Raw genomic sequence first — 27,245 nt, 5'->3', positions numbered from 1 at the left:
AATTTGAAGACTTCAGAAATAAAGGCATTAGGACAATAAATCATCTTTAAGGTCTGATAGTAGCTGATCAGCTATATTAAGTATCAAAGGAGGCAAACTTGGAACTGCAGACATATTTTGATGGAAGAAATGAACTTATATTCATTTATGTGCATATGTGTGGGCATGGGTAGCCTTTCATTTTTAGGGATATCAAATGCTAAATTCTTATCCTTCCTTATTCAAACAAATTATTGACAGAAGTTTCTGTTACCCAAAGTAATAAATGCATTTTACTCTGAGTGGGTGTTTCAAAAATAGCAAAGGAGTGCCTTTCTGTTCTCCACAGCATGCTGTTGATGTCTTGTTGCTCCTGACCATCTTTTGCTACCATCTTCTCGAGTCAAGAAGGGAAGAAGGGACAGATGGATGGAATGACGATGAACCTTTTTTTTTATTTTAATTAATTGCACTGAATTTATCTTTTTATATTAAATCTTCTTCATCTTTCTTGACCTCAGATGTTTTACCCACCACAGTTTTTATACTGAAAAAAGTAGTCTTGATTATGAATTATTGTGATATTACTGTAAATGTGAAGGAGACATTATAAATTTCTCAGAATAAAATCAGATCCAGTGCACTGATGGCTTTTTGCTGCACACTGTGCATGTTTTCTGCTGCCCAATACTCTATTTTGTCAAGTGAGTATCTTGCTTATTTATTCTTCTATATCCCATCATTAGCATCTTCCTGTTCTCCCAACAGGATTGTTCACTCCTCCTTGTTCCTCATTCATACAGGAAGCACACGAGGAATGGGGAGTGCTCAGAATCCTTCTGAGAACATTCAGAATGTTCAAAGACTGTTGTATGGAAGCCCCACATTTTGTAGAAGTTACTCATGTTACGATATGCAGAATGACACAGAATGAAGACTAAAACTCAAAAGTCAGTTTAGGGAAGAATACTGTCAATAACTTTGTGTCACTCGTAGTCCTGAGGAAGAGGACAGAAGCCTCTAAAATAATAATTGAAAAAAAACAAAAAACTTTTTGTGATTTTTTTTTTTTTTTTTTTCCCTTTTTGTTATTTCTTCTCTACACTTGGAAGGAGGATTTAGGCTTCCTTTCTTCAGAAATGTCCTTCTCAACTCTCAGGACAAAGAGAAGACTATAATGTCTATTGTGCCATGAATGCTTACCTGCAGTACACTCCAGCTGGCTGTTTGCTAAAGGTGGTAATTTCTTACGTGCCATGGAGGATTGCAAGAGAATAAAATAGACCAATGCCTGATCAGGAATGATGCCTATAATCCTGTTTACCCAGCATGTGTTATTTGCTTTTTTCCAAAGTTGATTTTTCTCTTGTTTGTTGATTTTGTTATTGTTGTTTGTTTGTTTTTTAACCCAAATATAGTGCTTAAAAAAACCCAAATCCTGCAGTTTTAGTTGAAATCCATCTTCAGCAGTGCATTCTGTAGCCAGGCTTGATTGCCCTGATGTGAAGTCATAATTCAGAAGCATCACTGTAGGCAATATATTTGAGACGTGCCATTCTGTCCTCTGGAGACATCTATGGTAATGGTACCAGATGAATAAGCATTTGATTGGGGTGCTTGCCAACAGAGCACTTGTGAAAGGTTGACAGCAGACGTGCCGTGTAATGGACTGTTTGCCATGTGTTTGAAGGCTCCTGTACTGTTTTTCATGTGTAGCTCTCCTCCAAAATAAAAGCTCCTCCACGCAGCAAATAACATCACTTTCAGACTGCCTTTTCTCTACTGTGCTCAAAATATTTTGTCTTTCTGTTATAATGTCAGCAACCCCCCAAGTACTGAGCTGGATGCAGTATCATGCATGTGTGTGTTCTGCATGCATGAGGTGTCCATGGAGATGCAGAACCTGGATTTCCTTGGTGACTATGTAGGGAAACATAGTAAAGCCCTTAAAATTCTTTAATAACTTAGATGCTTTTATTTCCAGGAATATTATTAATGAATTTTATCTGTTTTAATTTCTAAAAATGTATTTTGCAAATATTTTGGGTACTTCAATCATACTAATTATACAGAGTTACAAGTTTGTATTTTCATGTTATTTCAGATCTATTTCTACTGTTGCCTTTGTCAATATTTTATTGTTTTTACACTGTGTGAAATATCTGGCTTTCTAATGAAGCTAGTTAATGCAGCTCAGCCTTCTGCAAAACATGCCTTGTAGCACCGAAGTATCTTCTCATATGTAGGGGAAATAATTTGCAAAGCTTTATAGTATCATGGAAGTTAAACCTTACTCAATTGTCCTTGAACTTTAAAGCAGAAACTATTCAGTAATTGTCTTTGTAATTGCTGAATGAGACATGATATGCTTTTGTTATAAGTTTACTTTGTAACATTATGCTGAACTTTAAAAGAAGTAGAATCAAACGTGGGGGCTGTGCTTAGAAACTTGTTTGCTGTGTTGGCTTCCAGTGCATTTTGTGGCAGGTGTCTTAGGCACGCATAGAGACAGACAGAGGAAGAGCTTAACATCACGCACCAGTGTGTTACAGACATGCAGTCACTAGTTTTGTACTGAACAGGAGCTAAAAAAGAAATACTTCTATGGACAACATTTCATCATCTGAGATGATCACCCTACCTGAGATGATGACCTATGCCCTGCCCCACCCAGACTGTCAGATTTTCTCATTTACATTAAATATAAATGTTTTGACTAAAAACACAAGTATATGTGAAAATATCTAAGAATGATTTAATGCTTAAGAAAAAGACCCACAGCCTCCACTTCATAAGCTAGGAGAAAGATCGGAATTGTAAATTGGGCAGAATGTGATGCCAATAAAAGCATGAAGAAAAAATGACAGTCATTAATCATGGAAAGATATTTTTATGCTGAAATGAAGCACCTAGCTTTGCTATGATTAGGCTGTTTTTTTCAGCGTCTTATTGTTTTCCTGTACCTTTGTGCAGCCAATGCTCCCAATTACTTCAAAATTCAAAACTTTCTGAGATGATTTTATGTGACTGTCCACTGAGTGTGAGCTTTCTTTTGTATCCAATGCTGGTGAAGTCCCACGTGTCTGATAGTTCATCTCTTCAAAATTTTCTTCATCTGTGTCCATTGGTAATGGACTGTACTGTTAATCCTGCAAATCCAGAAACAGAGTGTCTGTAATGTGCAGATGGGATTTCATTTTCTTAAAATAAGCCAAATTGAAAGCTTTCATACTGAAACCTATTAAAATATATATATATTTATTTCCAAAGCTGTAATTCACATTCTTCAGCTTCTTGCAGAGAAAAAATGAAATAAATTTGACAGGAAAAAAAAATCTCTTTCAATTCCACCTTCTTGAATACATTATTATCTCTTACAGAACAGGAGCCTTTGTCTTACAGTACAGAAACACAATTTCAAATTTCTAAGCTTTTGGCAGATACATTTTACACATTGTAGACAGAAATTCTGCTTTGAGCCCTGAAATGCTACTTCATGTAAACACACCTGGAGCCTCTAAGTGGAATATCTCATTGCAAATATTGCAAACTCTGTCTTGTAGTAAATGAGAAGGACAGGTCCTGAGATTTTACACTGAGGATTAAAAAAAAATATGCATAGGCTGTGTGATAAAGAGGCCAAGGTCTGTTTTCTATGTGTAAATATGTACAGATTTGAAATTATTCCAGATCTGTTGTGACCTGTCCTTGTAATAAACTGCTGTACTTTAAAATATTTCCTTGTTCTATTAACTCTCAATGTACTACAAGCAATTCAGTTGCTTTTGTGATTAAAAAACAAGAAGTTGTACAAATAGGTGGCCTCTTTGCAGTAGTTTCTGTTGGGGTGAACATCTTGGTGTTTTCTATGTGGGCTGTGAGGGGAGATTGGTCAGAAACTTGAGTTGTCCTTTTAAATGGATCTGGAAGCAGTATGAGGAACCTGTTCCTCCTGAGAAAGGGAGCAGTGGTCTTCTCTGTTTTGCCGGCAAATGTATGTGAGGTTTGTAGAGGTCATCTATAGTGCACTAATATGGAGGATACATTTTCTTTCCTATACTCAAGTTACGATATACTAAGCAAATATTTATTAACAGACCTTTCAGAGGCAGTGCAGTGCCAGCAGCCATGCTCCGCATAGACTGGGTATGAGGGTTCCTCTGTCTCCTTGTAGAAAGCACCTTAGTATATGAACACAGCGCATTTCCTCCTTACTTCTGTCATAAGCAAATAAGCCAAATTAAAGATATGAATGTATCTGCTGAATAGGACTGTCAGAATTGCAATACGTGCCTCTGCTCTGATTCTCCCCGTGTCTTTGAGCAATTTTTCTTTTAGCAGTTGAACGAACAGCTGCAGCACTGTCTAGTAATGATGCTTGTGGTTGCTAGGCTTTGCTAAGTGTTTAACAAATTGCTGTAATTTTTTTTCTTCTTCTGTCTTGACATTTCACTTAAGTCCAACCATTTCTGATCTTTTCTTCTCTACATGTCATACAGCGCTTTTCTATAAAGGAGTGTTTCTGAGGTGCATGTTTCCTTTGTGAAGTTGTATTTCCCCACTTGTCATAGTTCATCCCAGCTTTGCTGGGTGCTGGTTGGCTCCTCTGCACATTCTTCCAGTTGCAGGGATTTTGAACAATCGATGGAACAGGGGAGATGTTTGCTTATACTGTCCTAAATTTGCTCAGTTTGAAAGATTAGCTGTGTTGTCATTCTACATTTCTACTATTATTTCCTTTAGCTTATTTGTAGACCATGGTAAGGTTTGTACTGTGCTGTGCACCTGTTCCTCTAAATCTTTCTCCTCTTTTCCATCTTGTCCTGTCATGAAAATGTAGGGTGAGAAGGGGTGAGGGAAAGAAGATCTCTTACAGGAATTTCTCTTTCAGGGTTGTATTTCACTTTCGAGTTTTACCTTTGTCGCTGTAAGATCATGTGCCAAAGTCTTGGCGATGCAAAAGCTAGAAGATGTTAAGAATATACTCAGAGTGGGGGTGACAGTTCGGGCTGTCTGCAGCTGGTTCCCAAGTGTCCTTGAACAAGAGAGCTTGGGAACCGGCTGGATGAATTGTCTTAGTGACAGCAGCCCACTCCTGACTACGAAGAGTTCTCAAACACAGCTGAGAGTGGGTAGGGATTTACTGGATGGAAATAACATAGAAAGGGAAACATCAGACTGACTGGGCATTGGCATCGCTCACAGTCCACGCTGTGTATCTAGTGAAGTGGGGGAGTCAGGAGCCACCATTCAAGCTCTCTGTAGTCAGTTCCCTGCATTAGCACACCAGTTTGTTTAGATGCTGCCCACGCTATGCAGAAGAGAGTTAGCAGTAATGGGAGAGCAGGATTCCTGCCTTTCCATCTTCCTGAGCATTGAGCATCAGCAGCATCTTGTTGCCATATGGGAAAGAAGCATGTCTGCGTATTTAGATGAGGCCCAGCAGTGTTCAGGTGCAATGCCTCTTGTGTGGCTGATTGCACTGAAAAAAAAGCAGGCTTCAAGCAAAACAGATGTGGCTATGTTTATTCTATGTCTCAACTGTTATACTGCAGCCATATCTACATTTGTAGTGTTCTGGATATCTAAGCCCTGTGTCAGGGAATTACTTATTTGCATGCAGTTTTCATGTGACAGCAGGAGCAGGGTTGATCCCTTTATCCCTGGGGTGCTTTCATGCAGCCACACTACTGACACCTCTAAGTGCTTTATCTTGTCTCTCTTTTGTAGTGCATTTTTTTGTTTGTTTTGCAAGCTTTTTTTAGTATTTTGCTTAGCATTTGAAGGTGATTACACAGTTTGTATGTGAAAATCCTCTTTATGTTTCTATAATAATACTGCTAGTTATATATTTTTTTTCCCTCTCCTTAAGTTACTTTGATCACAGGGACTAGTCTGACACCTCCTTCTTACAGGGAGATTTCATCAAGAACTCTTTTTGCAATAAATACTTGAGTGCATCATTCCTGACTTTTCTGAGCTGTTTCTAAAATAATTAATCAGCTCTGCACAGATTTGCCTTCTCTCTTAACTGGATTTTGAGTTGAACTACTTATATATTACAGATAATGTTAAGACTTTTTTTTGTTTTGTTTATTTTGATACCTGAAAATGACCATTTTGAAGTGTAATTGACTCCCAGTCAATCTCTAACATTCAACACACTTCCTCTGAAATCTCTCTTATGCTGGGCAGTTTATTTAAAGGCATTCATTCTGTTACACTGCCATTTTTAAGCAGTGTATTGAAAATATTTCTTTCACTTTTAGTTTAGCCACGTCTTCATTGAAGTATGCAATGCAGCATATGTTTGCTGACTAAAGGTCAAGCAATCTCATACAGTTAGTGGTGCCCCTGCAGTGCTGAATATTTCTTTTGTAGGATTGGGGCACTTTTTTTGTTGGTTTTCTTTTGTTTGTTTTAAATCACGTTCCTCTCTTTCCTTCTGTCCTTTTGGACTCACTAGTTTTGTAATCCTGGCAGCAGAGTGCCTAGGATTCAACCAGAAAAGTGGGAACTGTTTTCCACAAAAGACCCCTTCAGCTTGGCACCATGTCATGCTGCTGATATGCATGTAAGTCAGGTTCAGTCTGAGAGCAGGCACCCACACCTCAGGTTTCACACTTCAGTGTCCTAATCACCAACAGAGACACAAAAGATGCACAGCGTTGCAGACTTTGCCTTTGGCAATGTTTTCTAAATACTGACCCATATTAAAATACATATGTGGTAGATGAAAAGCTTAAATTCAGGAAAAAAATGTGGGTCTTGAAACTCATTATCACAGACTCATATAAGTCCAGATGACAGCGGGCAAACTGAATACATCTCCTAGCATTTCCTGCAGGTAGATTTAAGATTCCTCGTGTTCTAATGCACTGTTCAGCGCCTAATCTATGCACCAGGTATGTTCCCATTCACTATGAGATGTTCTAAGCATCAGGAATTCCTCCTGTTTAAATGCTGCACTGCTGGGCTTCATAATGCCTTCCCCTCAATCCGTGTTCTGTATAAAATGGCAGCAGTTTAAACCTCCCTATTTTACCAAGGTGCTTTGAGGACAAAGTGTGCATGCTGCATGAATGCAAGAGAAGTACCCAGTAAAATAATGAGTGGATGAGCTTAGTGCCTGCCTCAAAGGCCTTTCACAGCTATGAAGGCTCCTGTATCATTCCATTTCCTTCAGTGGCAGCTAAACAGTTCATCTCCGTTGTTGTTTTTTAGTTGGAGTGTATCTAAACAGCATGGACAGAATTGAATATGATGAAGTAAACTTCAGGGTGACGCATGTTAAAATGTTGAAGTGTTTTTGTGTGCAAGGGTAGGAACAGACTCAGGAAAAAACAGTGAAAATGTATTTTAATTTACACACCCTTTCACTGACAGGAGACAGATAACTCCAAAAGAAAAAGAAAAAAAAAAGTGCACAAAAATGATATTTTTTAAATCAGCCAAAACATATTATTGTTTTGGTGATAGGTATGCAATATTAATTATTTTAACAAAAAGATTTATTTTAAAATAAGTTGATAATATATCAGTTTTCTTTAATACATTATTTAGGTTGCTGAAAGTAAGGAGTTTATGCTTTTGACGTATCACCACTTCATTAGGATATGTTATTCTTCAACAAGATATACTTTTATTTGACAGCTACAAAGGAGGATTTTTAATTAAAATCATCATCATATTCTTATTCTGTTACTGAATTTCTTATCATTCCTAATAGGAGTAACATATGATTCTGTATGTAATGCTGTAGCACACTAATTAGCACAAATTTTTACTGCATGTCTTACTGAAAGAACAAAAAACATAGCTGAACTTGAGAATTTTGAACTAATGCTGTTTACATGTGCAAGTAGCCAAAGAGGATGCACCCTTCCCCCTTCATTGTTAAGTGGTAAATTGTTGCTATGGTGATCGCTCTTTCCATCTCATCAGCTATAACCTGGTTTTCCACATCAACTGAATAGCTGCAAGCAAAGCATGATCTTTATTAATTTTTTTATTATATCACTTAATATTGTTTTGCAACACAGCTATTGTCTTGGGACATACTGTAAATATTGTGATGCAGTGAATGTAAAGCAAGAGATAGCTAATTTTGTCGTACGTAAATCTGTGCACTCATAAAAATAATGCAACTGCCAAGAACTTCAAATGTGTATTTTTAAAAGAAAGCAAGCTTATTTTTCATGTGTACGATTGATCTTTTTTTCTCCTTATTTGAAAGACTAAGCACAGAGTAAAGATGTACCAAACTTGGTGAGCCTCTCACACAAGATCTGTGTTAAGCGATTTGTTCTTTGTTAGCTAAGGTGATGAGAACAGGATAGCTGTAGTAAAAATTCACGGAACAGCTTATTTTCTTGTAGTGTCAGTCTGTGTGACTGTTGAGAATGCAGAGAGATGCCTGAGCTGTGATGAGAATAAGCCAGGTGAGCTGTTGTGGCGTCACCAGAGGGCAAAACATATGAATACATGATCCTATACACATGCACAAGAGATTTGCGTCGGGAAACTCAGAGGCAGAATGAGCATGTGGGCCATCAAAATAATTCCAGAGACTTTCTCTCAGCCCCACTGCAAGGATTTTCAGGAAATGGGCCAGATGTTGTGGCAAGCCTTGGAGCTTTTTTATGATCTTTTTATGATATTGCAAATAATTTATTTGAACATAAATTGATGGTTTTATAAGACAGTATTTGTAGTCATTTCTGGTAGTGTTCATTACAATCAGTCTCTTTTCTTTTCACATAAGATTTCAAATATTTTCAAGTGCAATCTTACTATATTGCTGGGTAGCATATGTGCAACTCTTTTTTTCTGATTTTATTCATGTTCCAGTGCTTTTTTTTTTTTTTTTTTTTAAAGGCTTTTTTTCATCTGCTTTACATGTGCCTGTTTTAAACTATGTGTCATGATCAATAAAGGAGCAAAAGCATTTCTGCCTCAAATTAACTGTCTTCAATTTATTGTCTGTTTTATGGTCCAGAAGAGACTCTGAAAAAGGGCAGAGATATGTTCTCAATGGTTGTACTCCTGTATATCATTTTGTGTGAAAACATCCTAGTTATCATGTACAAAAATGAGAATCTTTTCTTTTTTAGTAACCTTTTGGGTTCTGTATATGGAACACTACTTTCGTGTCTCAAAATACTGTGCTGCCATAAGCTTACTTCTCATTAGATGTTCCTGACCTTCATTTGCAAGGATGGATGTTTTTCTGAATAGTGTCAAAGACCATCTCTCTGTAGAGCAGTCTCTCTCTACTGCTAGAGTTGCACAAAAGTAAGCATGTTAGCAAGCTAGAAATTGGACTGATATTTCAAATAAGAAGCACAATGTAAGACTAGAATAAGATGTCTTGAATTAACAAATTGCTTACATCTTTTGAAACTACTTGCACAACTACCAAAAGGTTAGTCCTTTTGACCAATACAAAGCTCATTAAATAGCCTGACAAAGAATAATGCATGAAAATGAGGGATTCCATATTTCTATCCAGCTGTAGAGGATAAGCAGTGATTGCAAAAGCACACTATAAAGTTGCCCAAGCCAAAACAGCCCCTACAGTGTTCTCATAGTATCTTGCTTACTTTGCCTAACTCTGTCAGGTGTGGTATTTCAGTTTCTGAATCTGTGCCAATTCTAAATTTCATATCATGAAATCTGCATGGTAGTGCAAGCTGAACCCTAGTGAAGGAATATCTCAAGCTGTCTAAGGTATGAAATCCTTGCCTGCATTTTGCAATCATATATATAGGCCATAGAAAGACCTTGTTGTTTTGTGGACTTGTCATTTTTTGTTGTGGGAAGTATACAAACAATTCCAGCATTGAGAGCAAATCTGTTTGTGAAAGAGGAGCAGCTGTTGGATGTTCTGTTGTCACATTTTCCAGATTCCAACATTTCCTACAAAACCAGAAACGATTCCTCATAGAACTTCGCGGACAGTGACCCAAGGCTCTGTAGCCCTCAGTTATAAGAAAGATGGTTGAACAGACTTTATAGCTAGCTCTTTAGTCTCCTTCTCAGCTTTGTCAATGCCTTGTTTCCTTCAGGGAGGTACATACTGGGCAACTCCGTATAGTTTCAAGCGTGTTTTAAGCCTGAGTACCAGGGATCAGCTGGAAACATGAAGCAGAAACTGATCTGAGTGAAAAAGCAAGTGGTTGAGAATGGAAGAAGGTGGTTTCGTTCAGCTGTGCTAAGAAGGAGCAGCCCAGAGAGACTGTGGCATCTTGGCAATATTCTAAAGCCATCTCACTGTGGTACTGGGCAGCTGACTCAGGAAACTAGGGGGAGCCTTGAGAAAGCCACTCACCGTCAGCATTTCTTCATACAAACTATTTATTGAATATTTTGTAGAGGCCAAAGTTCCTAGAGCAAATGGGCCATGTCAGAGAGGCCAGGTGGTCACCGTCCAGGTTGTCACAGGAATGTTTGTTTCAAGCATCCATGCAGCAGCCTTCTCATCTGTATGAGGCACAGCTCGTCCAGGTGTGATTTTCCTGTGGAGAAAAATTGCAGGAGCGATTCCAGCTGTCTACTGACCAGTGTCTTCTCCATGTCCAGGGTGATCAGCACAGTCCGTCTCACCATCTGCAGGGCTGGAAATCTGTCCTGTTCCAGCTTGCCCAGAAGATGGTGGTCAGGAGGTGCAATGACCAATCTTCAAAGCAAGGGTGGCAAAGAGGGTGCTGACCAGGATATAGACAGGGAGCTTCTGACTTTTGAGGTTGAAGCTGTTGTGCCGGACATGCCTGACTTTGTCCTGAAGAGCTGTGACTCTGCTGCAGTACGTGTCTGCAGCCAGCTTGTGCTGCTGATATCAACAGCCTCTGCCTATTTGAAGCTCAGGATTGTGTCTCTATCACCTTGCAGTACCCCAAGCATTAGCTCAGTGTAGAGAGCCCAAGAGGAGGTGGTGGTCAGCCCAATCTTGCAGAAGTGAGTTGAGGGCAGCGCCTCTAGCTGGATTGTGAGCAACAGATACATAGCCACGCAGGCTTCTGTTACTAGTTCCCAGAGCCACATTGTGGTTCTCGGTACTTCCAGGCACATTTATATGGTGCAAAAATGTTTCAATGAAAGCCAAACAAAGCAAAACTACATTTGCCATATAAAAATACATAAGGTAACTGTTCCTCTTTTCACTTGAATGTCCAAAAACGTGCACACAAATTTCTGTTTAATATTGCCAAACTTTACTTGTTTCCTGTAGCCAATTTATTTTGTCATTCATCAATTCCAATAGCTATTTCTAAGCTCTCCTGCTTGTCAAAGTAAGTAGACTTGGTGGCTGCAGTATAAATTAATAATAAATGTCATTTTATACTGATGTTGAAACAGATCAGAAAACACAGCTTCAACAACAAACAAGTTCAAAATTTGAGGTTATTTGGGCAAAAAACATTGAAATTTTAAAAAGATTTGGTTTTGAACATTTTGAGTATGAATATACTGGCTAGGAGACTTGGTGTTCTCTCACTGTCCCTCAGATAGGGAAAGACAGACACAGAAAGCTCTGCCTGCCAAAGAATAGCTGTTGCTGTGGATTGAAACATAGAGCATCAAAATAGTTTAAGCTAGAAATAATGCTTTGAAAACAAAATCCTCTTTCCTCAGGAGTCCTCTAGACGTGGTGAAAAACTGTGGTTCTGGCTTCTACCCTAAGTGTGAAGGATGCACTATTTTGTCTGAGTGAATGTAGTTCTGCCCCTGAATTCAGGGACTATCCTCACTGATTATTTTTTTGTCTTCATAATTCACAAAGGGAAAGACAAAAATGGTCCAAGTCAAAGATCCAGTGGGTTGTAGGGAATTTTCTAAGCTGTATCATTTACATTTAGATTTACTGGTAAAATTCATCTGAAGATTCAGTTTCACTAAGGATACTGTCAAATACTTTCAGTTCTGTCTCTCCACTGTGTAGCTAGACCCTTTCACAGCTTAATTGCTGCTGAGCATATTTTATTACCTTACTAACCTGCTTGGCTTCTTGCCTTCTAACGTTTCTGTTTTCTGACATAAGTCTGCCACTGTTAAGAAGCAGTACCATTGTTCAGGGAACTTGCTTAAACAACACATGCTTTGTTCCTCTAAAGCACTCTAAAGAAATGTCATCTGAAGGATAATGGAGAGAAAAACTGTCAGACCTTTCATAAATGTTGTCATCTGAGATCAGCTTGCTGTCCTACAGCCTTTCAGCCCAGAAAATACAGAAACCACTTTATGAGAGAAAAGTTGTTCCATCCAAAAATCATTGTAAAAATGGAGATAAAAATAAGGTTTTTTAAGTTTAAAAAATGCCTGATTTGTAGTAAGTAAATGAACAGACAACAGTGATGTAGATATTGTTTTTCTTAGGTAAATTATATTTTAGCTAGGATTTTCTATTCGTACAGTGTTTTGGATTAACTACTCTACATTCTCTTTTGTAGTTTGAGGATTACGGTGCCTTTTCCTAATATGATTTGAAAGTGGATTGGATTTTGCTAAGTTGGGAAAGGTACTCACTGCAGAAGGAAGTAGGATTCATGGATTTACTCAGGGATATATTTTACATGTAAAACAAATCTGCGGTCATTTTCATTCATAGAGAAAATAAAAATACAGCTGAAGAGACAGCGTTACCACAAAGAACTGTAGAAAAGTTTAGAGATAATGTGTAGACTTACTCAAAAGGACATTAGCAAGTAGGCATAACCTGCCAAGAATCCACTGAGTAATTTTACTTCTGACATTACCAGTACTAACAGAAAAGAAGCTGTGAAGTTTTCTTTGATTCTTCGACATTATGCTCTATTAGTTAACCCAAATAATAGATCTTTATTTCTCTTTAGTTTACTTTAAGGATGGATACCAAATATCTCTTAAAAACTAAAGAAAAACAAAATATAAAGTTTCTGAATTCCTTATTTCACATTCTTCAAGTTTTTAAAGCTTGTGTTAGATGTAATTCATAGGTTTTAATGCAGAGCTACTGCAGGAGGAAAAGTGATTAGCTGAAGGAAGGTGGACTCTTCTTTGCTTAATTATCTCATCTCCAACAGAGCTAAATTCAGCTCTTGACATGCGCTGGCAAAAATCTCATTCACACACAAGCAACATTCAGCTGAAGCTCTGCAGTAGATCATGCTCCAGTCTCACCAGATGACATTTCTTCTTCAGGTATATCACTCTGCGAATTGTGTATGCTTTTGGCAAGTTATATTGCCACATGGTTGCTTTGTTTGATTTTAATAACAGCATCCTTCATGAATCTACACCTACCTTAGCCTTATCACACTTGCGTGTAGTGTCATAAAGATAGTTCTTTATTATCCTCTTATGGTAAGAGAGAATATGGTAGGTATTAAAAGTACTTATTCTTGGCGTGAACATTTAAAAAATCTTCCAGCATATCCAAAAATATTTGTCTGTCATGATCTTGTGTTCTCCGTTCAGATGCCCTTGCACGGTGATTTTTAAACTACAGATAAAAATCTGAATACTTCAAATTTAATTCATCCTGCAAGCAACATAATATTCCCTGCACAGGAACAACAAGATAGACAAAGATTCTTTTCCTGGAAAAAAAAAAGTGTGTTCAGCTATTCATATACCTTCTCTTATCTGCTGGAATGCACAAGTTGGGAGGTCCATGACCAAAACTCTAATCTTTTGAAGCAGCTCAACTGCCATGGCAAGCTGTCACAAGAACTACCAATGTACTCTTGCAGCCTACTGAGATCTAAATTCAAGAGGCGATAGCACCATTTATGCTCCCAACAAGGACACCATTAGCCATAGTTACTCCAGTATTGATCTCAATACTGATCTTGTTCATATATGATGAGATAAAGCCACTTTAACTCATCCATCAATGGTTTGGAGATTCTAATTATACAAGATTCAAAACTGTCAAATTAAGAGCACTTTATAATTCTGCAACATCACTGAGGAGATCTGGTTCTCTGGTCTCTGCTCTCTTCATTTGTATGAACTCACAGAATCATACAATAGCTTTAGGTTGGAAGAGATCTTAAAGATAATCTAGTTCCAATCCCATTGCCATGGATGGAGTTGACACTCTAGATCTGGTTGCCCAAAGCCCCATCCAAGCTGGCCTTGAATGCCTGCAGGGATGGGACTTCCACAGCTTCTCTTGGAAACCTATTCCAATGCCTCACTACGTTGAAAATGTCCTACTAAAATCTAATTTAAATTCCCTCTTTTAGTTTAAAAACATTCGTCCTTGTCCTATCACTATCTGCCCATGTAAAAAGTCAGTCTCCCCTCCTGATCATAAACTCTGTTTAAGAACTAGGAGGCTGTAATGAAATCTTTCCAGATTCTCTTCTCTTTGCCAGGCTGAACAAGCCCAGCTACCTAGCCTTTCTTCATAAGAGAAAAGCTCCAGCCCTCTGATCATTGTTGTGACCCTCCCAGTCCAAAAGCTCCACATCTTTTTTGTACTGGGGGCCCTAAACCTGGATGTGGTACTACAAGTGGGTCCTCATAAGGGCAAAGCACAGGACAATCACCTCCCTTATTCCTCTTTTGTTGCAGCCTGGAATACAGTTAGCCTACTGAACTGCAAGCACACATTGCTGACTGACATCAAGCTTTTCATCCATCACCACCCCCAAGTCTGAATTCTTTTCCCAGTCTGTATACGTATCAGAGACTGCTGTGGCCCAAGTGCAACACTTTCACATGGACTCACTGAACCTCATCAGGTTCATGTGGGCCCACTTTTCAAGCTTGTCCAGGTCCCTTTCTTCTTTTGTATTGTGTACAAACTTGCTGAAGATGCACTTGATCACACCATCTGGGTAACTGATGTTAAAGAGTACTGATCCCAAGAGAGACCCCTGGGGGACACGGACGCCACTTGTGACCAGCCTCCACCTGAACACAGATTCATTGACCAGAACCTTCTGACAGTGATAGAATAGGGGGGCATTCCTTCTTTTGTAGTTTGCTTCGCACCAACCCGATTGGCATCTCTTATATATCTTATGGGAATAAGATATCTTATGGGAATATCTTATGGGTGATACTTTGAACAGAGTGACAACTGGCTGGCCACTTGTCTTCATATGAAGTACTATCCCTTTTCTTTTTCAGGTACTTCCAAAACTGTGATTTGCACCAATGAGGGATGAGAATCTTCTTGTTGCTTTGCCAGTGAGGCATGAGTATGTGGAAGAGTTGAGGCCTGTGGCACATCATTAACGGGTCTGAAAGCATAAAAGATAGGCACATGGGAATGGATCACATCTGGGAGGTCATGTTATTTCAGTTTCTGATTCAGGCAGGATTATCCACATTAATGAGTGACTGCTAAATTCAGTAAAAAAAACTGTGGTGGGTACCAGCTAAAGAAAGATGTGACTGATTTAGAAATAGGCAAGAAAAAAAGCTTGAATATTTTTACAAGGACTCTGATCTAGCCACCTAAGTTGTATTAATTATATGGAGCAATTCTGTTGAGCTAAAGCACACCTAGGGTCAGAGGCCACAAATGGCTTGACTTTTGTGGGGGGAAATTGTACACCTCAGCTTTGTGGCAGTTGTTTGGCTAACTGGTTTTGACAGCCAAGAAAAATCTTTTCATTTAGGGCAGAGTGATACCTCACTCTTAGGATAACACAGAAGAGCTTAATTTTAATGAAATAAAAGGATTCACTGTTAGGCAAGTAGCTTCACAAGAAGTAATGGAACACTGGTTATCCTCACCAGCAATCGCCTGAAGTATATAGCTGTAAGCATTGGGTTCTGGTGGAAGTGGAACCATTTTAGAGCTTATAGTTGTTCAACATGTAGATAAGAGCACTGTATGTACCAGAAGAGCTGGGACTTCTGACCTTGAGCAATGGGAGATGGGCACGTCTGCTCCTGAACACAGACTGTTCGTTCAACTGCCAAAAGAGGATAATGTCCCAGTATCCCAGCCACAGTCTTCTCTTAGAAGCCAGCTGTTTCTAAGTATTGCTATTGGAGTCACTTTTTTTTTTTTTTCTTGTTCAATATTCTTGCTTTTGAGACAATCTAGTAGATTTAACAAGAATGCAGAGATCTTCGTTAAACTTGCTCTAGAAAATATAACCTTTCAGACTCTTAGTCTGTTCTCTTAATTGTTTAGGAGCTAAGCCATCTGTCTGTAAAAACCATTTGTCTTGTCTAGTACGTGCAGTTTCAATCTTCTGTGTTAGAGACAGCTCTTATTTCCTTTACTTCTGCAGTGATTACTCTGTAGAGCTTTTGCTTGACCTTACCTCTTAAGAGCTACAGATGCAGCTTCTGCTTTCTTGGCACTGTAAATGCCATGCATTTTCTCAAGGTAGATAAGAAAGACCATTTCTTTCCTGTCCTAAAGCAATTCACAGCTGTCTGTAAATTTTCTCACTTGCAGTCTGCTAATACTTTATTTTATTATTTTGTGTATAATTATAAGACTGATTCATAGTCTGCAGGTTTAGGGAGATAATGCATGGAATACCTGGAATTATGCATGGTATACCTGGAATTACCAGTAAAGGTTGTTGTATCTCAAAATTCTCCATGATGCTGGCACTGTTTGTTAAATATATGGTATGTTTAAGTTATAAACTCCATCTAGATAGCTTGGTGATGAGAGAGAATGTTTTGAGCTGTATGATTTCTGTCAAAATAACGTGGAACTGAACAGCCTTGCAGTTTCAATTCTTGTTCAGATCCAGAAAACAGGAGAAAAAGTGTATCATTCTTCTAACAAACTACCAGAAAGGTTGCATTTTTGCATATATGAATTGCAGTGAACATGCAATACATGAAAATGCTAGACTGAAGAACTTTAAGCTTATATATATATGTATATGTTTGTGCCTCTTCTGTGGAATGGCAAATTGACTGCCTTATAAAAAATTTAGTTTCCATATTGCCCCTTCAATTGAGGTTATTTTGTATCTTGTGTTTTCAGCAGCAATTTGACTACTTGGAACAGTACTTCACTACTAAACTCGCTAGTCTCTGAAGAAAAAGCAGAAGTTGCAGTACTTCATAGCTGAATTTGCATGCTCAAGTATAAGAACAAGAAACTGCCCGAAGCACAAGCACAACATTTCAAGGAGGTCCCATAGAATTCAAAAACGTATTACAGTACATTAGTAGTCTTTTCAGTGCTGTGCTTCATAGCAAAGATTTCCTTAATCTCAGCAGGCATTTCACTGTGCATCTGTCTCACAGAGAGTGAAAAGGTTATTTATTTAATAAAAGTGACTTCTCCCTTCTAATTTGAAATCATATTCCATATATATACATCCACTTGCTGCTGAAGCATGTTCATGACAGAGCAGCAAGATGGCTATATTGAGCAGAACATTTTTTATATATTGTCAGCTAAGCATAAGGCCAAATGTTGTGTTCAATGGACGTAAACTTCACTGATAGATACAGCTGAAAATTTGACTTGAGTAAGAGAATTTTATTGCTGTTATTTTGCTAATTATGTAAAATTGGGTTATCAATTAATTACCTTGAACTGATATTTTTTGACTTATCAATTTCTGCAAGGTTTACTTTACTTACAATGTTTACTTTGCTTAAAATATTCACTTCCCCTGCTCTTTCAGTAGTTCTTCAAGAGCATCATCCACTCCTTCTTTAAGCCCCATCAGTGTAGGCTTCAGCAGAGGAACTAAGGCAACACTGAGGCCTACTGTGCTTCTGACTTTCATATTTGCCCATGGGATTCATAAAATAAGGTACATATTAGGTGAAGGTAGATTCGTACAGACTTTAAAAAGGATCATCTTATCTTGGTACACAACCTGACAAGATAATTCACCCAGCCTACAAGCATGTTCCAGGACACTGCCCTTCTCAGAATTTATAAGCCCTTCCCGTCATGATGTATGCCCATAGTATGATGAGACTCCTTCAATGTCCTCAAGAAAAATAGCAGGCAAAAGTAGTCCCCTCTCACCTTCAGTGAGAGTTCAGCCAACAGGAGCCAGCTACAGAAATTGCTGTAGTAACACCTGTTTCTCCTGTAGTGTTACTTATTGAAGACATGGAGAGCAAAGAATTTAGTTGGTACGTATGTAGTAATGGCTAAGACTTTGAAAAGGTCTTGTGCCTATGCAGCACCATCATTCTGTGCAGCACAAATCCAGTGTGTTTTGCAAGCTGACAAGGCTATAGTGGTTTTGCTATGGAAAAGAGAGAACATGCAACATGTTGCCTTCTCCAATACTCATCAAAGCTCAGAAGTCTGCATTTTAGGAAGGTAATGTATTTAGGATACCTTGGATGTAATTTTTGAGGCTCAGGATTTGCCTAGATTTGCACCAGATCTCACAAAAATAATATTTGGTGTTTGTTTTTAGTCATGTTAGTTTTAGAAATTATATTCTGTAAATAACAGGGGAGTATAACTTTTGGTGATAGAGAACAAGCACAGGCTGTACAGAGAGGCTGTGGAGTCTCCTACTTGGAGATCTTTAAAGGCCACCTGGATGTGGTTCTGGGCACTCTGAGTGGCGCTACTTGAGGTGGGGTTGGACCGGATACACCCAGAAGACCCTTCCCACATCAATAATTTTGTGTTTTTGTGTGATATGTAGCAGAAAGAGCTTTTTGCTGGAGGTGGTGGACAGGTTATTTTGCAGATTTTTGTCTTAGTAATTGGTCCAGTGTCTACTCATAGGAATCAGTAAAACCCATCAACCTCTAAGTATATTTGTCAAGTCTGATAAATCTCTTCATGTGAAAAGAGAAAAACAAGAAATTAGGATTGATAATATTGAGATATATTTCCTCTTTCATGGCATGTTGTTGTATTTATACTGAAATGCTGTTACTAGCGGCTTAGAAAAGAAGAGAATATTTGCTTGCTGGAAAAGGCAGGAGAAGAATGTCAGGGTTACAAGGGCTGTTCTAAGCAAATTAAAAGGAGCAAATAGACCGTGACTGTTCAGAGAGGCTTAAAACAATAGAGTCCTTGAATCTGAAATAAGTTGTTACTTTTACATGTGATTACTACATTAGAATACAGAAATTAATCTTTAGCCTCACAGTGCAGATCTGCATGACTTCAGCTGAACAAAGCAGTTAAGGACCACTCTGAAGCAGGAATAATAGCCTGCTGTGAACTTTCAGAGTGTGGACTCTGCAAAGTGCCCTCAGGCGTCTGGCTGAGCTCATCAGTCCCCATGGAACCAGCAGAGCAATGTTCTTTTTTTTTTTTTTTCTTGAAATTTTCTCTTAGCTGGCTGGATATGGCAGTCATTCTTTCAGACTGGGTAGCAGTGTAGATTGCTAACAGGGGGTTAATGTATACACATATGCTTACTTAAGCATGTGTTAGCTATATGTGAGAGATTTATTTTAAAGCTATTAACTGTATTTGTTGTAATTGTATTTGTTGTAAGCCTAGATTTTCATCATGCTAGAGACAACAAAAAACTGTGAAATAGCTGTCACCTGCCCTGTGTCTGAAATGATTGACTACCTCAAGGAAATTGCAGCAAAGTGGGAGGTCACTGTCTTCTCCCAAGTAATTAATGATAGAATGAAAGGTAATGGCCTCAAGTTGCACCACAGGAGGTTGGGGTCGGATATTAGGAAAAATTTCTTCTCTGGAAGAGTGATGGAGCATTGGAACAGGCTGCCTAGGAGACGGTGGAGTCACTGTCCCTGGAGATATTCAAGAAAGGTGGACATAATTTACTAGGAATAATGGTGATGAGTTGGCAGTTGGACTAGATGATTTTAGAGGACTTTTCCAAGCTGAATGATTCTGTGTTTCTATGATTATTTCCAAATGTAATTCTACTGTGCTCTTTATTTAAGTGGAATTACATGTTTACAGATGTCCTCATTTGTTAAGATTTCAATTCCCTACAAAATGATAATGATTGAAATAAGTTTGTCCTAAGCTTTTGGAAAAGAGACAGGCGACACAGTGGACTGTTTTTTTCCTCCATAATTTTTAAAAAAGTTCTTATCCTAAAAAAGCATACTAATTCTATATAGAGAACAGACTGAGGAATACAGACATTGTCAAGGACAATGTTTGGCCTGGTTTTCATGAATAAATTTGTTGATGAACGGAGCTTCTGAAAATTTTCTAGAATTATTCTAATTATAAATTATTTAAAATGTATTTTCATATTTTATTTTATTTTTCTTATTTTTACAAACATTTGAAAGTGATTAAATTCATTAGAATGATGAAAAATAGTATTGTTTAAATTGAAAACAGTCTCTTTTGATGCAAAGATACCTCCTAGTCTCTTCCTTTTTCTGCAAGCTGTTCTTTTTCATCCAGCTCTATTCCTGGGATTGTGATTTGTTGTTGCTTTCTTATGAGCAGGATCTTGAAGAGCTGCTATATATTGATAGCATTCTTGTCATAGCTACCATTGTATTTCATTTGTCACAGGTGTAGAGAGCAGTACAGTTTAAAAATAAAATAAAATTTGGCAGGTGAAAAATGCAGTGCTCTAAATGCACCCTAGAAATTCTGTAAGCAAATGATCACAGGAGTCCCTGTGTTCCCATTTCTTTTAGTGGGTTTACTTCTTCTGTGCTAAATCATTATTGCGTGGAGTTCTTTTTCCTTGAAACTCATTTTTTATGATGAAGGAAAGAGATGCATTTCTACCTCCCGTTTTTTTATATCATCAGGAGCAGCTGAAGCTCAAGAGTGCATTGGTTTTTTTATGCTTTCAGCGAGGTTCTGGAGTTGATTTAGTCAACTGGCATAGTTGGCCATGATGATCAGAAACAATAAATTGTCTTCTGGCAGATTTTCCTTTATCTTTTCCAAAAATCTCCTGTGTGCAGGAATTATCATTAAGAGCTTACTAAACTGGAAGAAAATATTGCTCTCTAACAAGACTTAGTAATAAAATCATTTAGGATGTAGTCTGTCCCATGACGAAGGATAGACAAAAATCAAGATGTATACTCTAGATATACTTTAGTGACATGGAGTTAGTGACATGAAAAGATACTGTCTGTGAAATCACCATTGGGAAAATTCCCTAGGAGCATACAGGAGTGATTTTTGTACACTGAGTTGTAAGTTGCCCCCCAGGAGAATTTGCTTTTTGTGTGAAATTATGTTGCTCATCTTCCTGAAATTGACGACTGTATCATCTTAAGATTTCTGCGCTAGTGCTGAGATGAAATACAATCAATAAGAAAGAAAAATTCTGCTTGTTCAAGCTCCTGACAGAATAACAGATGAAAGTAAATACATCACATGAAGATGTGTATTATCCATGGGCAGATTGTCTGATGTGAACATAAATAATGCCAGGCTAGTGGGACACCTAAGGTTAGGGAGAGTACAGTGTAATTGCAGCTTGTCTAGTGATGCTTTAAGAGCAATCCAAAACCACTTTTTAAATTCTGACATCTGCATGTGAGGTTTTTCGCTCAACATGCGAGAGTCTGCAGGTCTGAAAGACCAATAAGGGAAATAGGACTTGCAGCTCTATGTTAGAAGTGGATTTTCAGGAATACCATCTCTTTTGGGATGCTACCCCAAAAATAAATATAAATTATAGAAACTGGAATAGATTATAGAAACAGTTACCTCAGCACCCTTAAACTTTGGAGCAGTCCTGTTTTTATTAAAGGGGACCATAGGTGTATAAAGCAGTATGCAAACAGGTTTTAAACAAGCATTAAGATTAAATCTGTAGTAAAAATGTAGATTGATGTTCACAGCAGGATTATTTACATTCATAGGCACAGCAGAGTGTGCTCACACTGACCACTGCAGGAGCGGTCATCCATGCAGTTCAGAGGATCAAACTGCAAATGTTTGAAGTTTCTGAGTGAAAGGGATGTCTCAAATGAGGCACTGACGTCAGATGCCTGAAATACGTAATGTAAACAGCTTCTAAATCATCTAATCTTGCTTCCTGTAAACAAAAGACCGTGTTATTTTTCTCAGAAAATGGATTAAAGAAGATTTTTAGTACACTGCCTAATATCATTTGCAAGACTTCGAAATCTTTTTTTTAATATAAAATTTATTCAAAGCATTTCAAAGTTGAGCACATCCAAATTCGTGTTCTACTGATTGTACCAGCTGTGCCTTTCTGAAATGTTGGTCTTCTCCGTTTTGTCTTCTACAATTTCCACTATTGAGTATCCATGTGTACACCATCAGTGACTTCCCAGTGTTATTCCAGTTATGAGTAGATGTGAGATTGCATAAGCTTAGGTCAAACAGCTTTTCTTTTCAGAACTTTGGTTATTCTGTGATTCTGACATTTTCCTTCTTGAGACATAGATGAGTTGGGTATTGTTCCATCAGTGGTTTTGTGGATTCTGAGTTATGTTGCACAGCAACAACAAATTCTTGTTTACGCTTATTTTTTGTCTCCTGCTTGTAGAAAGACTACATTAAATCTTCCTTTTACTGCAGTGTGGGGCCATGCAAGCTGATCTTATATTCCTAAGCCACTTTCCATGTTAGTTTCTCGTACTGATGAGGTTTTCCCTTCCACAGTGTTCTGCTTCAGTACAGTCAAATGCAATACTTTTTGAAGCTGTTATCCTTGAACTTTAGGATATAACGCAATAAAATATCCTTCTGGGTTTTGTTTGAATCAGAAAGTTGTGTAATCTGCCATCTCTAATACTGTATGCTTTAGATTTTATTGTGATGTTATAAAACTAAAATATTTAACTACTCTGGAGCAAAACCCAGTTCCTAAGATAAAATGCATGTTTCAACTCTTTATTTTGATGAGCAAGCATTTTGAGATGTGTCAGTGAATTAGCTTTTAAGCCATTTTGATATGCCTTATTTTAATTGGACATGGTTTATGTTTAATTATTTAATTATTTTGCCATAGGATAAAAAAATTAGAAACCTTGGAAAAAAAACAAGTATGTTAAGTCAAGCCAATCTTGATAAAGTATTAGGACTGTAATCATTATATATGTATGAGGTGTTTGGCAAAATCTACTTTTTGTTAAGGCACGGTTTCCGGCGTTCTATGCTGTTAGCCTATAAATCTATGTGGATGTAATTTCTGTTTATTTATGCTGTTATTTATGCTCAGGACTAACGTCTGGCAAACTAGTCAGTACCCTCAGGTTATTTTCTCAAGTACTGAAACCAGATTGACTGTCTGCCAATTCTATGGAATTTCATCCATTTCTCATATTTTTAAGAAAAAGTAGTATTTTTTCTGTTCTTCTGATGTGGAATAGAACTGGGAAAAAAAAAATTAGAAAAAAAAAAAGCAGAAACAAATTGAGACTGGAAAAGAGGAGTTTGCAAAAGCAAAATCCATTGGGTAAGATTATGTGGGCCAAGGTTCCTGCACTGTGCATATAATAGCTCTGCTTATGCTTCACTACGTGAAAGTTTGTTAGTAGTACCAAGCTAGGCCAGTCCTTGAGTGAAGTCAGTTCATTGAGAGGGAGCAGCTTCTTGAAACTGAAATCTAGCAAGACATAATGGAGATTAATCAAATAAAGCACTTCAGAGAGTTTAAGTTCTGGTTCTCTTGATTGAAGACATATGCTTCATTTCGTCAGTTCAATCTGCACTTCATAAGCACTTTAAGTTTCTCAGTGACACGAATTTCTCATGTTGCAATATCTGTACATAATTCTTCTACTGCTCTATTTCTCTGAAACTCCCATTTCTTGTTGATATTCAGTGACGTAGCCTCAATTCTGAGCTATTCTACAATACTGAGTTGCTGAGCCTGGAGTTCCTAAGTAACTCTGTACAGTTGTGCACGGACATAACTTTATCCTACCATAAGTTAATAGTTTTCCACTCAGTATTATCACTGAAAGAAGATGAGCAAGATGATTAGTGCACTTGATAAATGACAATCTCTCAATTGCTGTATCAAAAAATGCGTAGTTGGAAATAGGGTAAAAAAAAAATTACTGAAGAATTATTCCTTCAAAATTTTCTCTTAGTCATGATCTCTTCTCCTTGAAACTCTTTTGATATCTATAGGAATGTTGCAGAGTTCAACCTCCAAAAGATAGAAGAAAAGGCTGTAAAATTTCATACATGGAAAAAAAAAAAAAAGCAACAAACAGCATAGGATTCTTTGCTTACTAGAAAAAATAAGTGGATTTTAGAATGGAGGAAAAAAAGGGACTTTTTTTAATAGAATTCCAGTTTCAGAAGGGATGATATAGGTCGTAAGCTGCAATACGTGAAGTTAGTCAGACAAACCTGAAGATTGCCATAAATTAAACACATAGGTCTCTCTGAAATTAATGTATCTTATTTATTTCCAAGGAAACTGTAATGGATACACAATACACTGTTTGGTAGAACAAATTCTCAGCTACAAAACACTGTTTTTCTGCATAGTCACCAGCATTAGCTATGCATTTTTGCCAGCAAATGATCAGTGATCAGATGTGATGGCTTGTCTAGGTTCTGGGACATCCAGAAGGATCGCCCCTTTCCTTTCCCAGAGTGCAGTGCACATCAGTTTACATGTCACCACTCCATGGACTGCCATTTTGATTCTGACTCTTATCTGTGACACCATGCCTCATCACTGGTAATTACCTGATGTAGGAAACTGTCACCTTCAGCTTTGTGTTGGTTCAGCGGGTCCTGACAAACTTGCATATGGTGTTCTTTCTGTTCCCCTGTGAAGCATTTGTGAGACCTACTTGGAGCAAACTTTGTGATATTCCAGTGTTGCCACCATGGTTTCCAATGCATTTATGCCAATATTCATCTCCATATGCAGTTCCCTAGTCATAACCCACTGATTCACACGGCTGAGCTGATCAAGACACTGTTCATTTCATGGTGTGACAGCTGCAGATGGCTGGTCTTTCACATTGCTGTCACCACTGCTGAAACACACCATCCACCACCTCACAATGCTCACGTCCACTTTTTGGTTTCCAAAATCATGCAAGAAGCATCAGTGAATGTCAGTGCGTACCGGTTTTTCCACATGAAGGAGTTCAGTGACACACCTTTGCTTCAGACACACTTCCATGTCAGACACCATTTTGTCAAAGTGCCCTTCGACTGCCGTCTGTCGCACGGCAACGAAATGTGACGGAATGTTGGTGGGTTCAACCTCTACTGCCACAGCAGCAACATCTCCCTCTGATGTCATGGGCCAACATAATAAAATAGGAGGCATTACTTTCTGAGCTGCCCTTGTACATCTCTGAGTATTTTATGCAGGTTTAACCTTTACTGATTTATTTTTTTTTAAATATGGAAGCCTATTAGTAACATTATTAAGATTATTAATTTATGATAATTTGTATTTAGGAACATAATTGAGGTTCATATATTGGCAAACTGAAAAGTGAGAAAATTAAATTAAATAATACTCAGCAAGCTGTATGTTGGAATCCCTGTGCTTAATATAAGCTGAAACATGAATGAAAGAAAGTAAATATGTTGCTTACATTTTCACTTGACACTGACTGGACATGAATTACAAATACATTGAAGGATGTAATGGAAATACAAAATAATCTCACGGGTAATTGACAGTTCTAACTGGAGTTTAAATTTAGATAAATATTACATAATGCATTCAAGACAAATGGTATTATATAGAAGCATTGTTGCTACAGAATGCTAGATAATGTTTAAGCTCTTCAGCCCTCACTATTCCCCCTCCAAGTCACTTCTGAGACAGAAGTAGATGGAAATCTGCTTGTAGCGTGGCTGGAAGGGGACACAGTATGATCCTCTCTAAGTCCGTGCTTATAATCCCTTGAGTGTGGCTCAGAATCCATCTATGTATTTACCAACACAACCAACCAGAGAAGAAAAAAGATACCAGTAGCAGTATCAGTTGTCCCACAGTCTAGAAAGCTTAGGCTTTCAAAATCTGACACTAAAGGGAGTCTAAATGAAGTTTCTACTAGTAGTGGTTATGCAGTTAATCAGTGGTTCTGCGGCCCTTCTTCAATTATGATGTAGGCTGTTATGCTTACAGGCTCCACATACCATACCAGTGCTATGTCTGAACTTGTGGCCGTTGCTGTGGGTTCATTTTTTAATGTAAGTACAGCCTGATTCCTGTAACAGAAATAACTGTGAATGCATTTAGGACTACAGTGAACTCATCAGTTAGGTGGCACACTGTCCGTCAGAATGTGAAGCTCAAAAAATGCCAGTGAAAAAGCTGAAAAATTGTTTGAGTCTGACAGAAGTGAGCGTGCAGAAATAAAAAAAAAAATCTGACTATATGATTGCAAATTGAAACAAAAAATGCCGATTAGTAAAGTACCCTGACACCAAGGTGGTAGAAAGCAAATAGCACTAAGTGAAAAGCACGTGTTCACAGCTGGAATGAACAGCTCTGTTAGATACAAAAGCCAGACTCTTCCCATTTCTTCTGTTCTTTCTCCATTTGCCAAGTATCGTGCTGGTGCCCACTGAAGAGGCCATTAGGGAGATGTCTCAGCATGGCCATGTGCACACATTGCTGTTTGGCTGGCAGAAAGTCTGCTTGGGAGCATGGACACTGGTACTGCTCTTCTGTCTCTGCTTTCCTATAGCTCATGCTGCCTCATCCCTCTCTGCTGTGGATTTTTGGAGTATCGACAGCACACATCTCAGCAACCACCCCATCCTGATCTGCTAAGGCTCCTGACTGCCGGTGTGAAAGCAGCAGAACAGCAGGAATTGATAGGTTAAAAAAAATGAAAGGTCTGAGTAGCCAAGCAAGGCACCGTTTGTTTACCTTCTGTTCCTGTGTGTTCCTACTGTGGCTTGCTTCCGCCCAGCTGCATGTGGCCAAGCATCAGTAGCTCATTATCTGTGTCTCCGTTCAGTGCCTCTGCCACTTTCATACATGCTTAGACAGGATGTGTCATTTGCTTCTTGGCTATAATACTACAGAAAATTCACATCAATAAACAACTAGCAGTACAGTTTTCCAATACTGGTCATTTAGTGTATTAGCTTTCAAAATGTCTACTGCAACTGTGACAATAGCATTAGACTATTTTTACATGAGAATTGTCTGGTTGTTCTGTGATCACAATAGGATGATCAGAGTCTAGTTTATCCATGTGCAGACATTATTGTCTCATAAAACAGTGTCCCAGTGCTATGATTGCTTCATTAGGTTTATGCTACATAGACATAATTATGCAGGAACTAAGAATAGCTCAACTAATTGAAAATAATGATTATAGAGAAAGAACAGTTTTGATTACTGTTACTAAGCAAGTACATACCGTACAACCATTCATGAACTGCACAGAGTACATATGGCATTATACAGTGTGTTTGTAAC

At 38.1% G+C, this 27,245-nt stretch overlaps 1 protein-coding gene across 5 annotated transcripts in view; it reads left to right on the top strand.

Moving 5' to 3' along the window:
* Positions 1–27,245, top strand: part of JPH1 (junctophilin 1) — an 86,656-nt gene that overhangs the window by 28,497 nt on the left and 30,914 nt on the right. The window contains exon 3 of one of the 5 annotated variants that reach the window (XM_052703841.1): positions 329–7,426. The exons of the other annotated variants lie outside the window; for them this stretch is intronic. Within the exon in view, the coding sequence (XP_052559801.1) occupies positions 329–356 (28 nt within the window). The 3' untranslated portion in view covers positions 357–7,426. Of the gene's footprint in view, positions 1–328; positions 7,427–27,245 lie in introns of those variants that run through there. 5 annotated transcript variants of the gene reach the window in all.

This window comes from Tympanuchus pallidicinctus, unplaced genomic scaffold (assembly GCF_026119805.1).
Source record: "Tympanuchus pallidicinctus isolate F22 unplaced genomic scaffold, pur_lepc_1.0 scaffold5, whole genome shotgun sequence".
NCBI classification, from domain to species: domain Eukaryota; kingdom Metazoa; phylum Chordata; class Aves; order Galliformes; family Phasianidae; genus Tympanuchus; species Tympanuchus pallidicinctus.
Note: the sequence above shows the minus strand (reverse complement) of the source record. Positions and strands in the feature narration are given on the sequence as shown.